The sequence below is a fragment of the Fistularia commersonii genome, chromosome 5 (assembly GCF_037954325.1).
Source record: "Fistularia commersonii isolate RoL2024-O1a breed Wild chromosome 5, RoL_Fcom_v1.0, whole genome shotgun sequence".
NCBI lineage: Eukaryota > Metazoa > Chordata > Actinopteri > Syngnathiformes > Fistulariidae > Fistularia > Fistularia commersonii.
The window spans coordinates 887,320-901,264 of record NC_141288.1 but is presented as its reverse complement, the minus strand read 5'-3'; the positions used below and the strand labels follow the sequence as shown (position 1 = coordinate 901,264).

General features: G+C 47.8%; 1 protein-coding gene across 1 annotated transcript in view; it reads left to right on the top strand.

Moving 5' to 3' along the window:
• The first annotated feature begins 1,938 nt into the window (after window positions 1-1,938).
• The window catches only part of snd1 (staphylococcal nuclease and tudor domain containing 1), a 160,286-nt gene continuing 148,279 nt past the window's right edge, over window positions 1,939-13,945 (top strand). The window contains exons 1-5 of the mRNA XM_086146287.1: window positions 1,939-2,153; window positions 3,748-3,897; window positions 5,868-5,988; window positions 6,223-6,304; window positions 13,163-13,323. Of these exons, the coding sequence (XP_086002413.1) occupies window positions 2,079-2,153; window positions 3,748-3,897; window positions 5,868-5,988; window positions 6,223-6,304; window positions 13,163-13,323 (589 nt within the window). The 5' untranslated portion in view covers window positions 1,939-2,078. The remainder of the gene's footprint in view (window positions 2,154-3,747; window positions 3,898-5,867; window positions 5,989-6,222; window positions 6,305-13,162; window positions 13,324-13,945) is intronic.

The window sequence follows — 13,945 nt, the reverse complement described above, 5'->3', positions numbered from 1 at the left end:
AGCGGCCTATTCCGTCCAACGCTTTTTTATTTTTACAAATTTGACTCTTGTTTGTTTTGTTTTTTTTTAATCTGTATTTTGTGCACGTCCGTGGCGTGGCGCCTTAAATAATGCGCACAAGTATTCAGTGCTTGGGGTCGACAGGCCAGAGCAGTGGAGAGTGTGGAAAAGAGGTAAAGAAACAGGTTTGAGCGGGTTGTGAAACGTGTCAGGGGTAAGAAGAGATGGAAGATGATGAGCCGGAAGGAGAGGAAAGCTGGAGGACACAGCGGCGAGATGGTCCACAACAGGGGTGGGCAATTATTTGGGCCGGCAGGGCACATTTCTTATTTAATTTTTATGCGAAGGCCAATTAAGAATCATGTAAATTGAATAAAATGAAAATTGCATTTTAAATATTGGCATTTTTTGCCATTTTATGATCATATAAATGTACCGGCATTATTTTGAATATAATCATCCATACCAAATGAAACAAAAGGAAAAAATAAGGAGTTTCTACATTCAATATTGGTTGAAAAATTCTTATTGAAAAATCCAAAGAAAATAGTTTGGCAGGCCGGATAAAATAGCAAAATGGGCCGGATGTGGCCCCGGTCTGGCCTACAAACACTGACGATGAGCAAACGACAGGAGGCAAAGCTGGAGGTCGTGGATGAAGGATGCTGAGGTTGGAGAGGATCAGGAGTCCATCAGAGGGACGGCACATGGTAGATGTTTTGGAGAGAAGGTCTGAGATGGTTGGACAGAGGAGGGAGAGTGAATATAGTGGTAGTTGGATGCTGGAATTGGACCTAAGAGGAGATGGATGGACGTCACGAGATCCAGAGGTTAGATGGAGAAGGCGGAGACCCCTGAAGAGAAAAGCCCCAAGGAAAAGAAGCAGAAGAAGTATATTATTTATTTGAAGAAAAAAAAAAAAAGGACCAATACACGTCAAAATAACAAATAAAGCATTTCGAGCTTATATCTCCCTGTGGTGTAGCAGGTTTACAGGACTGTCTCAGAAAATTAGAATATTGTGATAAAGTCCTTTATCATCTGTAATGCAATTACAAAAACAAAAACGTCACACATTCTGGATTCATTACAAATCAACTGAAATATTGCAAACCTTTTCTTCCTCTTTCGGCTTTTCCCTTCAGGTGTCGCCACAGCGAGTCAACTCTCTCCATCTAACCCTATTCTCTGGATCCTCCTCTCTCACACCAACTACCTTCATATCTTCTCTCACGACGTCTGGCTGATAGCCTTATATCTCTTCTCTCCACTCTCCTACACTCTGGACTGTTGACCCTAAGTACCTGAAATCCTCCAACCTTCTTGATCTCCACTCCCTGTAGCCTCACCGTTCCACCCGAGTTCCTCTCATTCACACACATATATTCTGTCTTGCTGCGACTAACCTTCATTCCTCTCCTTTCCAGAGCATACCTCCACCTCTCTAGATGTTCCTCTACCTGTTGTCTGCTCTCACAACAGATCACAATGTCATCTGCAAACATCATGGTCCATGGGGATTCCTGTCTCACCTCACCTGTCAGCCTGTCCATCACCATTGCAAACAAAAAGGGGCTCAGAGACGATGCCTGCAAACCTTTTATTATTTTAACACTGCTGATTATGGCTTACATCTTAAGAAAACTCCTATCTCAAAATATTGGAATATCATGAAAAAGTAATTTTAATTGCATTACAGAAGATTCTAATGTTCCGAGACAGTCCTGTGCATGCAGGAGGCTGGCAAAGGGTCGTGGAGCGTCGGAAAGCCGTATTTCCCACAGTCCGTGAACGCACCACAAAGTGGGTTAACGCTATGCTGACGTGTCGTACGCGTTGCTCCGGAACCGCTTGCGCCGATTCGCCTACGCGGCTCCATTGAGTCCCATTCATTCGCACCCGGAACCGCTCGGACGCATGTGTACGCACGGCAAAGTGTGTTTCCGGTATAACGTGTGTGTTGATCGGCGCTCAGCCTCTTTCTCTCGGCTCCCTCAGTAGAACAGTCGGTCACCTCGGAGTCCCCGCTCCCTCACCTGGTCACCCCTCAGCGGCGTTTGTGTCTCACCTCGGCGGACATGGCATCTGTTTCGGCAGCAGCTCAGGCAGCCTCCGGCGCGGCTGCTCCTCTGCAAAGAGGGATTGTTAAGATGGTAGGAACCCTTGCGGATATGTCATATGCCAGCTCGCCGCGTTAGTCGTGCGGGTCGCGGCTCTCCGGGATAAGCGACAACGGACGTCCGGGGAAAGCGGGCCGCGTTCGATCGACCGCGTTCGGCGTCGGCTGAGCGTCAGCCCGGCGTGCCGCTGCCCCGGAGGAGCGTGGCTGCTAACGCTGCTAGCGAAGTGCTAGTCGGCTAACATGCTAAAGACGTTAGCGCACGCCAGACTCCACGGTTCACTTCCAAGTGACTCAAACGTGTCTAAATGCTACGAAATTGTTTTGACAGGTGTTAAAATGCCAACGAACCGTCACGCTGAAATTAACCCGGGTCACACAGGAGCGCAGCCGCGCTTGTCCGTAAGTTTGAGTAACTTGTTAGCCGTGACAGATGTTAAGTTTCCCAGCTAACGCTAGCCAACGCGGCTAACGCGCTCACTGTCAAGCAAAATATTCACTAAAATGAGAATAAAACAGGCGAGAATAGCTGGGTTTCAGCGCCAGCTTGTGTCGGACTGTATGTTTTTTCCTCTACGCGAATCTGTCTCTTTCCGGACTTGACCACATCTAAACGTCAGGTCAAAGTTAGCCGCAAGCTAACATTCAAAGTGTTCCCCGATTGTTATTCTCCAATGTTTGCTAACGCTGCAAACTCTCAGAGACAAGATCGCTCCTCCTCATCTTGTGAAACATAGTGTGCTTTTTTATTTCCCCCGCAGGTAAACCTGCTCATGTGTCCCGAACCCCGAGCCGGTCCTCGGTTTGCCGGCTCTAGCGGACCCGGGGAAACTGACACGTAGCTAGGCTTTCCATGGCCCCTATAATCATACACTGCTCTCCTGGTGTGCAGACCCTGCTGATTGGAACTACATGCTTTGAAATGGTCAAATCAATGCAAAATGCATACATTGCTGACAATGAATTCTACTAAAATGCGTCTTTTTTAAATTGAAAATTAGTTTTAAACTTTGTTTCCAATCTGTGTAAAGGAATAGAGCAGCTCTGTGTAGGACAGTGGGGGTGGTTGTATCACCACAGGGTTTATCTCGCTCACATCTAAGATCAACAGCTCCCCACGATACACCGGCGAGGCTGCAGATAAACTGTGTTTGCTCGGATTCATGGAAATGCCGCGGTTGTCAAACTCGAGGGTGCGTTTTTCTCTTTTTTCTTTAATTGAAAAAAAAGCAACATTAATAGATGACTTGAACTTACCGGTACGCTTTGAATGACATTACCGATAAGCGGTCCCTTATTTAACAGGTTTGTGAGCCGACACGATTTTTCCACAATGCATCATTTAAATCGGTGATAACCTTTTATTTGCTCGGGCCATTGTTTCATTGCTTTGACTTCAGATCAGCTGCATGACCCTTTCATTGTGTCTATCAGCCCGACACAGTCCCAGCGCAAATACGGGAGTTTATTGAATGAACCGTATCCGATAATAGCCGCTGTACAACACCGGGTAATCAAAAGCTGCGGAGTCTGTTTAGTCTTTGTCGCCCCCCTTTATTTTTAGAAAAAGTGGCCCATCCTTGCCGAATAAAACTGACGCATGACTTTTAACGTTGTCATCCCTCCAGGTCTTGTCGGGCTGTGCTATCATTGTCCGGGGCCAGCCTCGAGGGGGTCCACCTCCGGAGCGCCAGATCAATCTGAGTAATATCCGTGCCGGGGCCATGGCCCGACGAGCTGCTCAGGGCCAGCCTGACACCAAGGACACCCCTGATGAAGTGAGGACTTGTGTTTGTTTGTGTGTTTTTGTGTGTGTAATTGGCAAAGGCAGAGCGCCATACCCCTGCCGGCACTTCGGTTCCCTTCATTTGGAGTGATGGCCGGAGTGTTCCTCTCACTTCAAGGAGAAAAACATTGCTTTGGAGTTTTTGTCACTGTGCTTCTTTCAGGCCATTGTTTGATGATTGCTGCTTTTCATACCACGTCTGTTTGTACACGTTATACGCAAAGTCCTAGGGAAAACATCGAATGAAACATACCGTTAGTAGTTGAATCTGACGTTCTGTACTGTCAGCTGTCGGCGTTTTTTTTTTTGTTTTTTTGAAGAAAAAAGTTCTCCTGCCCTTCACTGAATAATTCACCTTTCACTTTGGTATCAGGAAGGAGAAAATGGACTGAATGAATATCACAATATCCAAAGTCTGTCTTTCACTATATCTGTTTTATGTGCTGCCAGTTTGCCTTTCTCATTTTAAAGATGCTTGACCCCTGGCAGTAATGGTATAATGTCAAAAGCAAGTTGCCATATTCGATCAATAGATTCATCAAAAAAAATCCTAAACGAACAAATAGCTTTCCACCCATAATTATGTTTCCAGACTATCATAAGTGTCTGTATGTAAATGCTAAAAGTTTCTATATCTGATATAAAACTCCAAAATATCTCCTGTTGTTATTTGATACCAATATAATAGGCTTTGACTGACAACAAACACCTTTGCTTATTCATTTGAATAAAAGTTGCTCAGACATTTATGCATTGGGGAAAATGTCATCTCCACAAGCACTTTTGTCACATTCCCGTATTTTGCGGACCATAAGGCGCGCCTCATCATAAGGAGCGATATCAATGGACAGATTTATTTTCATACATAATGATAAAACATACGGTATATAAAGCGAAACAAAACTGTCAGTTTAGTCAAACTGTATTCAACTCGTTCACGATACGGTGAAGGTTGACTTCTCGTTCCCTGTGGTACGTATAGATATCGTACTGGTCCCTGTTTTCTCCACAGTACGGTTCACGGGGACTGAGACTGTCGAGACGCTTCTATCTGACGTCCTCTGCCCACTTTTCAATTTTGTCCTCCAACTGCGTCCATCTCGCTTTGCGCCCTCAGAAACTCTGTTAGGTCTTCTTTAATTGGCGCACTTCTTCTCCTTGCTTCCTCCACTTCTTTACCATTGATTCATTCATGTTGAATTCTTTCGCAGCAGCTTTGTTCTCATCACCTGCTGCGCGACTGATAGCCTTGAGTTTGAATTCCGCTTCATAAGCATGTCTCTTAACAGGGGGTCCTCACACACACAAATGTACAGTAATATGTTGAAGCACGGTACACACCGCTATTACAAAAAGTGGCTGATGTAAACGTACTACGTACCGTTCTCTGGTTGGTTTATCGTTGCCGCAATATAGGACACCTGAAGTCAGTGTGAGGTCGGAACAAGGTTGCATTCGACCACTACGTAATTAGTTATCTAACATCATCTGACATTGCAACCCGCATTCAACCAAGGACCCACTTTAATACAACATCCCCGTGTCAGGCGGTGACAATCAATCAAGCGGAGCTGCTTTGACATTTTGACAGATCTTTTAAGTGCGGTGAACCACATGAAATTGGTTCGAGGTCAGTAGGCACAAGAATTCATTTTTAAGGGGCACGGCCTATTTTTGAGATATTGTAAGGATTTTAAGTGCGCTTGATAGTGCAAAAAATACGGCAGTTATCTATTGGGGGGCTATTTTAGTTTTTTTTTCCCAGTGCATTTTCTCCATTCAATTTTTCCTGATTATTTTTTTTCTTTTTAATGTGTCCTGATGAATGCAACAGGAAATCCATTAAATGACAGTATTTCTGACGGGAACCCATCCCGCACCATCACGCTGTTGTTTGCGGTGACGTCTTCTCCCTCGGTGTGTGTATGAATGAATGAATTGTGATTCCCGTGTGTGTCGCAGCCGTGGGCCTTTCAAGCCAGAGAGTTCCTGCGGAAGAAACTCATCGGCAAAGAGGTGTGCTTCACAGTAGAAATCAAGACCGCCCTGGGCAGGGAGTACGGCATGGTCTACCTGGGGAAAGGTGAGTAGAATAGCAGCTCGGAAACCATTGAGTAGCCTCGAACAAAGTCCGCATTTATTGGCTTTGCTTGGTGCAAAAGGGATGTAAATACCTAGTATCGGCATCATCAGAATTTAACACCTTTTGTAATCTGAGTTTCAACATGTGACTTTTCAGATATATGTGTGTGTGTGTGGTATTCACACTTTTTGTTCACTGCTCATCTTCTTCTGTCTCTCCGCCTTCTAACGGAAGACACGACCGGGGAGAACATTGCTGAATCTCTGGTGAACGAAGGCCTTGCCACAGTCCGCAGGGAAGGAATCCGAGGGAACAAGTAAGACATTCGCCGCTGTATTTGCTTGTTGTGCCTGTCAATCCCGATATTTTCTGGCCTTGACAGCTACTGGTCCTGCATGTGTGCTCGTGTGTGTCTGTATCCACAGAATGTCACGGCTTTGTCGGCCTTGCCACGTTTTAATGCTATATTGGGTATTTTCGAGACGTTTAGCCGGAGGGAGGAAAAGCTTGAGCCGGCGTGCAGGGCGGCTGGATGGGGAGTTCATCTGGGGACACCCCGCTCACAATGTCGAGTGGGACCCCAAACAACTGACACACACCAACACCTCCACTGTTCAGCTTCCACTTACCGACATTCCTTTGTAATTGTTGCTAAAACAAATATAAAATAAGTAAACTGCGTGGAGACGCTTGCATGTTTTCTCTGCGCTGTGTCCAGAACACACTCCAAGCAATGTGGGAACGCAGCTGCGGTCGACGGTGTTACGTTACCTCACGTTTCAGTCAGTCAGCACCAGGCTATTAGAGCATGGTAAGAATGTCCTCGCGCTTATTTGTTCATCAGACCGTTAGAAAACACCCAAAATGAACACAGTATCCGGCACAAAAGAACAGAAATGGCCTCTCTCGTCTTGCATATGATGATCCTTAATATCATTTAAACTCATTTGCCTTGAAACAAGGGGCCGCGCAGAGACCGAATCAGACGGGGGGGGATGATATGTGGCTTCTTATCGTCAGATAGCGAGCGTATTAAAGTGCCGTAACCTGACCCGTATAGGATCATGCCATCGCCCCTCCCTTTTATGCATCGTCTATTTATTTTTGTTTCCAATTCCAAAGCCGAACGGACAGTTGGCGTCGTGGTGTGATGTGCTCGCTGGGTCTGGAGCTCAGGCGGCCGTGGCCGTGGTTTACCAGCTGGTGGCAGTGTTGCACAGCTCCGGCACCGACGTCCCTTTCAAATCATTTTTTTTTTTCTTTTTGCCACATTGCCCCCGCGCTGTAATCCCTTAAATAGACTCGCACATCCAGCGTCGAAGCACTGTCGCGTACCCCCGCCGCCCTCCGTCCACCCCACCCATTGGCAGTATTTGCACATTACACACATTACAAGCAATTTGACTCTCACTGCAACATTTGTATCCTCCAACAAGAACCGCCACGACGTGAATATTTTGCCACTAATGACCTATTTTACGCATCGGGTGCAATGGCCCCGAACCAGCCCTAATGTAAATGATGCTTTAAGTATAAGTGGGCATCATTTGGCCAGAGGGGAGGGCTATTACCCCGTAAGGCCGTCGGTTTCCCCGCAGCTCGCTTGCCTCGACGAGCCGTCGGCCGTTGTGACTTTGTACACCGATCACACCGTGATGTGAGGACGATTATCAGGTTGATGATAACGATGATGACTCCTGACAGCGTCGGCGAACATGTGTTCAAAAGCCCGGCGCTGCTCGGGAAGATAGCCTTTACGCTCAGCGGGGCGCCGGAGCAAGTTATTTTCAGATGTCTTAATTTATTTATTTTTATCTTCTTTTTATTGGATTGGCTCATTTTCAACTCTCCGGGAAATGTATTCTATGGATGCATGGATTTGCTCTTCAAGGCCGTTAGTCCGTCTCACCAAGTCCCTGTCCTGTGCAGGAAAATGGCCGGAGACGTCATTTGTTGATTTCGTGCCTCCTCGATCAGGAATTCTGAGATTTTTTTTTTTCTCTCTAGCTGAATCCCCCTTTAAAAAGAGTGCTGGGTGAGAATTCATCTCCATGTAACTTCAGATGAAAAAGTATCTGCACAGATTCCTGGCCGTGGAAGAACCTCCTCACAGATGTGAATCCCAAACTCCGTGGCGTCACAGTCCAGCGCAGAGGGACGCGAGAATGCCTGAACTTCTTCCTCTTCTTCTTTTGGCTTTTCCCTTCAGGTGTCGCCACAGCAAATCAACCTTCTCCATCTAACCCTATTCTCCGGATCCTCCTCTCTCACACCAACTACCTTCATATCTTCTCTCACGACGTCCATGAATCTTCTCTTTGGCCTTCCTCCAGACCTCTTGCCTGGCAGCTCCAATTCCAGCATCCGTCTACCAATATATTCTCTATCCCTCCTCTGTCCATGACCCAACCATCTCCGTCTGGCTTCTCTGACCTTCTCTCCAAAACATCTAACATGTGCCGTTCCTCTGATAGACTCATTCCTGATCCTCTCCATCCTGGTCACTCCCAAAGAGAACCTCAACATCTTCATCTCTGCAACCTCTAGTTCTGCCTGCTGTCTTTTGGTCATTGGAACAGTTTCTAGTCCAAACATCATCACTGGTCTCACCACTGTCTTGTACACCTTTCCTTTTATTCTGGCTGATGTTCTTCTATCTCTTCTCTCCACTCTCCTACGCTCTGGACTGTTGACCCTAAGTACCTGAAATCCTCCAGCTTCTTGATCTCCACTCCATGTAGCCTCACCGTTCCACCCGAGTTCCTCTCATTCACACACATATATTCTGTCTTGCTGCGACTAATTTTCATTCCTCTCCTTTCCAGAGCATACCTCCACCTCTCTAGATGTTCCTCTACCTGTTGTCTGCTCTCACTATGAGAATTCCCGAACCCGGCCCGTTAAATAAACCCCAGCCGCGCATAAACGTGGGGGTAAAGTATCCCAGAATGTGTGGTGAGCTCTTGCGAGCCTTGGACGCCTTGCTTTTCAAATGCATATCCCCCTCAAGTGTTGGCAAAAAGACAATCTGCTCCTGCAACATCCAAAGACAGGCCAGTTAGGATGCAGAGCAGCGTCCCCTTCCTCCCCTTCCTCCCCTTCCTCCCTCCCCCGGCGCCGCAGAAGCACTTGAAACCTCGAGTATTTGGTCGGACGCCCCGGGCGTGAGGTCCGCCTTCTTTGGCCGACCGACTGCCGTAGAGAATTCCACCACCTCTTTAGTATGGCAGAGATGTCAAGAAACGGTCCCGGAGTTTTCATTGTTGCCAAGAAATTAAAAGGGAAGCGGCGAGCAATTTGCTCAACGCTTAGCATCTCAAATGACTTCCCCGGTTCCCGGACCCGTTTGCTCTCCTGCTCTCCTGCAGACTGAAAGCAAGGATGAGCGTGGATTTGCTTTGAATTGAATAGTTGTGCTGATGTTCAGGGCGCCTCTGGTTTCTTCTCTTTCCGACAGCCTCTCCGACGGATAGAAAACGTCTGCTTTTGTTATCGTTTGAACTTTCCCTCCTCTCCCCCGAACGTCTTCTTCAGAACCCATGAAAGCGTTCCAGCGCCTCCTCAGAAGAGGAGGATGTTGTTTCAGGTCCTCCAAACCTCTGGTGATGAATAAATAGTTCCCTACTTTTCATCCGCGGTTGTTTGAGGAGTCGAATTACTTGTTTTGACAGAACTCTTGTCTACTTTTTACCAAAGCAGATCTTTAAACTTAGGACCTCACGCTTTTGTTTGGATTCATCCGGTCATGTCTTTTGTCCCGTGAAGATACGAGACTGGCTCGTAGAGAGATGTTCTGGAGATAAAGTCAGACGGAGAAGGTTTGGACATGGACGGAGGAGCGATGAAGAAGATCCGGGTAGAAGGAGGCTGAGGTTGGAGGACATCTGCAGGAAGACCAGAGCGGAGGTTCATGAATGGAGGGGAAGAAGACAGGAGGAGTCGGTGTGAGAGAAGAGGGCGCAGAGGAGAAGATTGGATGGAGGCAGATGATTGGCTGTGGGTTAGATGGAGGCAGGTGATTGGCTGCGGGGACCCCTGAAGGGAACGGCCCAAAAGAAAAGCACTTGTGAGACGTAATCTTGTTTAACCTTGTTTTGTAGATACAGAGGTAGTTTATTTTAAATGTCCTTTTATTCCTCCCTTTTGCAACCATTAATATTGAGCGATGTAGATTTATTCAAATTATGCACACACACTCACACACACATTTGACTCAGAACGAAACGCTATCGTTTACTTATCTGAGAAATAGAAACAGGCACGTCCATCTTTTCACCTCGATCTGACCGCCCTTTCAAGAGGGTGATTATGCACCGGCTCAGATAACCAGACCTCCGAAAGCCGAGGCGAGCTCGCTCGGAATTACACGCCACTTTTTGAAGAGCGCTGGGATTGTCAGTCGTCGGGGTTACGACCGTCCGAGGAGGATTGAATTAGCGCCCGATCGGAGATACCCGAAGCGGATGCTCGGGACTCCGGCCGCCCCGGTTAAACCCGCCTTGTGGTTTTTTTTACTCTTAGAAATGTTAAAAAACAGCAGCAGGGCGGTCTGACTGATTGGTTTCCTCAGCGGAGGGTTGCCTCCGAAAACGGATCCCGCCGTGTTTGGAAAAGTCAAACCCCCCGAGGAGCCCCGGCCGAGGATGTATGTAAATAGGTGGCAGAGGAACGGCTTCCTTTTTGGCACGCTGCGCCGACGAGGAGTGGGACCCTTCCACCCGAGGTCGTCCCACACCTCATTTAAACTCTGCAAAGACGACAGGGGCCCTGTCGCGCCGCGGCTTACTGTGTTTTACAATTTTATATCCGTTTGCTTATTTTTGGCTGCGAACGGGGCGCCGTGTAAAGATGAGCAACATCGCCCACGGCGTTCTCAAATCTTAAGGGATGTTTTTTTTTTTTTTTCCTTTCGGCCCACCCCTCAATGCCGCTCCAGTCTGCACGCCCTCTCTTACCCATCAATATTCTTTTTTGGGGGGATTTGAAGCTATGCATAGTTTAAAAAGGAAAAAAAAAAAAAAGTTGCTGACCTAAAAAGAATTCGGTCTATTTTGAGCCGCCGATAAGTTTACTATCATCTGCCTCCACGCATGAAGTCCTCTTTATCTCCACCCATCTCTGCCTGAGAGTCGTCTCCTATTTATTTTTGTGGCTTTACGACGCCTGCTCTCCTTGATTGCATTGTTACCCCCCCCCCGTGTCCCCACCCGTCCTCGCTCTATCTTTTTGTAGCCTTTCTGTTCCTGTGTGTCGACTCTTAAAATCTCTTAAGTAGCTTAAACACAATTGCCTTCTCGCAGAAAGTTCTGCTGCTCGGTAAGCAAGAAACCACCCGCGTTCAATTTGAAGCCGGGACCGGGGTCGGCGCAGGGGGCGGGGCTGCGCTCCAAGACCACGAGTAGGAGCAACAGCTGGAGAATTGGCTCTTTGTGTGTGTGTGTGTGTGATGTTTTATTTGACGTGTTCTTCCGGGCAGCGCCTTGTAAGACATATGCGCCATGTAATGTTTGCGTGCAAAAATCCTCAGCGTTTTTTTCGCTCCTTCCGAAAACACAGCCCGCTGGTCGTTTGAAGCTTCGGGTAATTCAAGTTGCACGAGGGCCCTCCAAAAAAAAAAAAAACGACTTCACAACTTCTGGAGCCAGTGTGGAATTAATTGTGGCGTCTGGAGTGTGCTGCTTGTGGTTCGCCTTCAAACGCCGGTTTTGTTCCGAGGCCGCTATAATCTGGTTGCTGCTGAAACAGAGGGGTGCGTTTGGAACGGCTCTTGATCCGGCACTCAATCCAGCCTCACACACACACACACACACACACACACACACACACACACACACACACACACACGTACGTGCGTGCCGCTGCAAAGCCTACGCTCTTGATTGGCACTTGTTGAAGTCAACAGCCGTTTAGCGCCGTGCCGAACCAAAGCAAGAGAGATTATTAATCCCAATATGATTCCCAGTGAAAGAAGGGTTGCTGGGATCTGTCACTTTGATGCCAAGTGTTGTCCCTGACGATGAATTAGGTTTTGACACGCGCGTCGGCTCAGTTTGTTACCCACTCATTTACTCTGATTACTCTGACTCTGATCACTTTATCGTCGATGCGGTTTCACATCGCCTTGTGTAGAAGTTGGAATATCAGTCGCCCTCAGCCGAGGGAATCAGCCGAGCTTCTGCAGTGTGTGTGGGTTCGTCATCGCCCCGCAGTGAGAAGACCTGGATCCGTCACTTCAGGCTTCTCATGAAATTATTAGCCGTTCTCCGACCGAAAAGTTCTGAGAACCGTCAAGCTGGAGTTTGGTTTCCATGAAGTAGCCTACTCCAGGGGGACCTGCTAGCTCGGTGTTCCCGCAGGCAGTGAGGGACCACGGTTTGGGTCCCTGCGGGATACAAGCTTCTGTGACGCGCAAACTCAAAGAAAGACCACAGAGGAAGACGATTCGGACGACATGGAGGTGGAAGCTGCCACGGCGTCGACCGGGAACCACAGCAGATTTTAAGGATCCGCTAATGAACCTGGTTTACGAGTTCCACCGAGGACCTCCTGGTTCCTACGGAGCCTTAAAAGACCCTCCCTAGGAGCTGAGATCGACGGTCCGTGGTTCCCCCGCTGTCCTAATCCACCGGGAATGGCCTCGTTCCCGAGAAGGTTCTGGGTTTTGCAAAAAGTCCCTTCAAGGAGCCACAGATTTATACCCTGAATGCTTGTTCGTACTTCTTCCTCCTCTCCCTTTCTTGTCTCCGTGTCACGACTAAAAGAAAACCAGATGGATAATGAAACCGAGAAGCTATTACCTTAGCTGAACTTTTCTGTATTTAGTCAAATGGCCTTTTATCTAGTTGTCTATGAATGTATTGAGTTTTTTTTCCCTCCCCATAGCAACTGCAGCCGTCCCTGCGCATTTCATCGAGTTGCTATAGAGATTGGCTTTTTAATGTGATTTGCTCCTGCTGCCCGCTCTTGGCCAGAAGCGTCGGAAGGTGTTTCTGTTCGGTGTTCCTGTTCGGTGTTCCTGCAAAAAAGGCCTTCGCCTTTCCGGGCTTCTCCCTCAAGCAGCATGCAAAGGACAGATTTGTGTTTTGTGAAGGTGTCTGAGATCCACCCTGTTTGATATTTCCATCTAACTGTGCTCCGTGTGTGTGTGTGTGTGTGTGTGTGTGTGTGTGTCCAGCCCAGATCAGGCCAGACTCTGTGAGATGGAGGACCAGGCTAAAGTTTCCAAAAAGGGACTGTGGAGCGAAGGCGGCGGCACACACACCATCCGTGACCTCAAGTACACCATAGAGAGTCCTCGCAACTTTGTGGACTCCCTGCACCAGAAACCCATCAACGGTAAGGGGTTTGGGCGCGGCACGCCGGCCCACCCTGCGGACCCGCCAAGAAATGCAGAAGTCTCCATTTCCCAGACGCGGATAGAAATCCGGCATTTGGCCGCGGATCGGCGGCCGTAAATATGCACTTGAGGGAGCGTAATGGCCCGCAGTAGATCAGCCCGCACCGGCTCATTCATCCAGAGGTGTAATGTGCCACTCAATTCACTCAAGGCGACCGGCGTTAGCGGCGGCTCAGCTCATTTCACCACTCTTTAATTGAATGAGGAAATGAAGAAGGGAGGGCTCTTTCATTGCATTCTTTTATTTCTTGTTCTTATTCATGGAAATGGCCTTTCTTTTTCTTTTTTTTTTTTCCCCTCCCCTGAATCAAAAGCGGCCGTCTCGCCAAAATACCAATTTCTGCCTCATCTCTCCACGCCGCCGCTCGGCCCCGGTGACCCGCACAGAAGTGCCTCCAAAAAAACAAAGAGGAAGACAAGCTCCAAGTGTCTGACAGAACTAATCTAAAAAATCCCCATCTTTCACGCAGGTGATTCGCATCCCGTCCAATTTTCAAAGTTACTTAAAAGGTCAAGATAGTCGAGCGAGTCGTTTTCGAAGAATATTATTGGCCCCCTAAG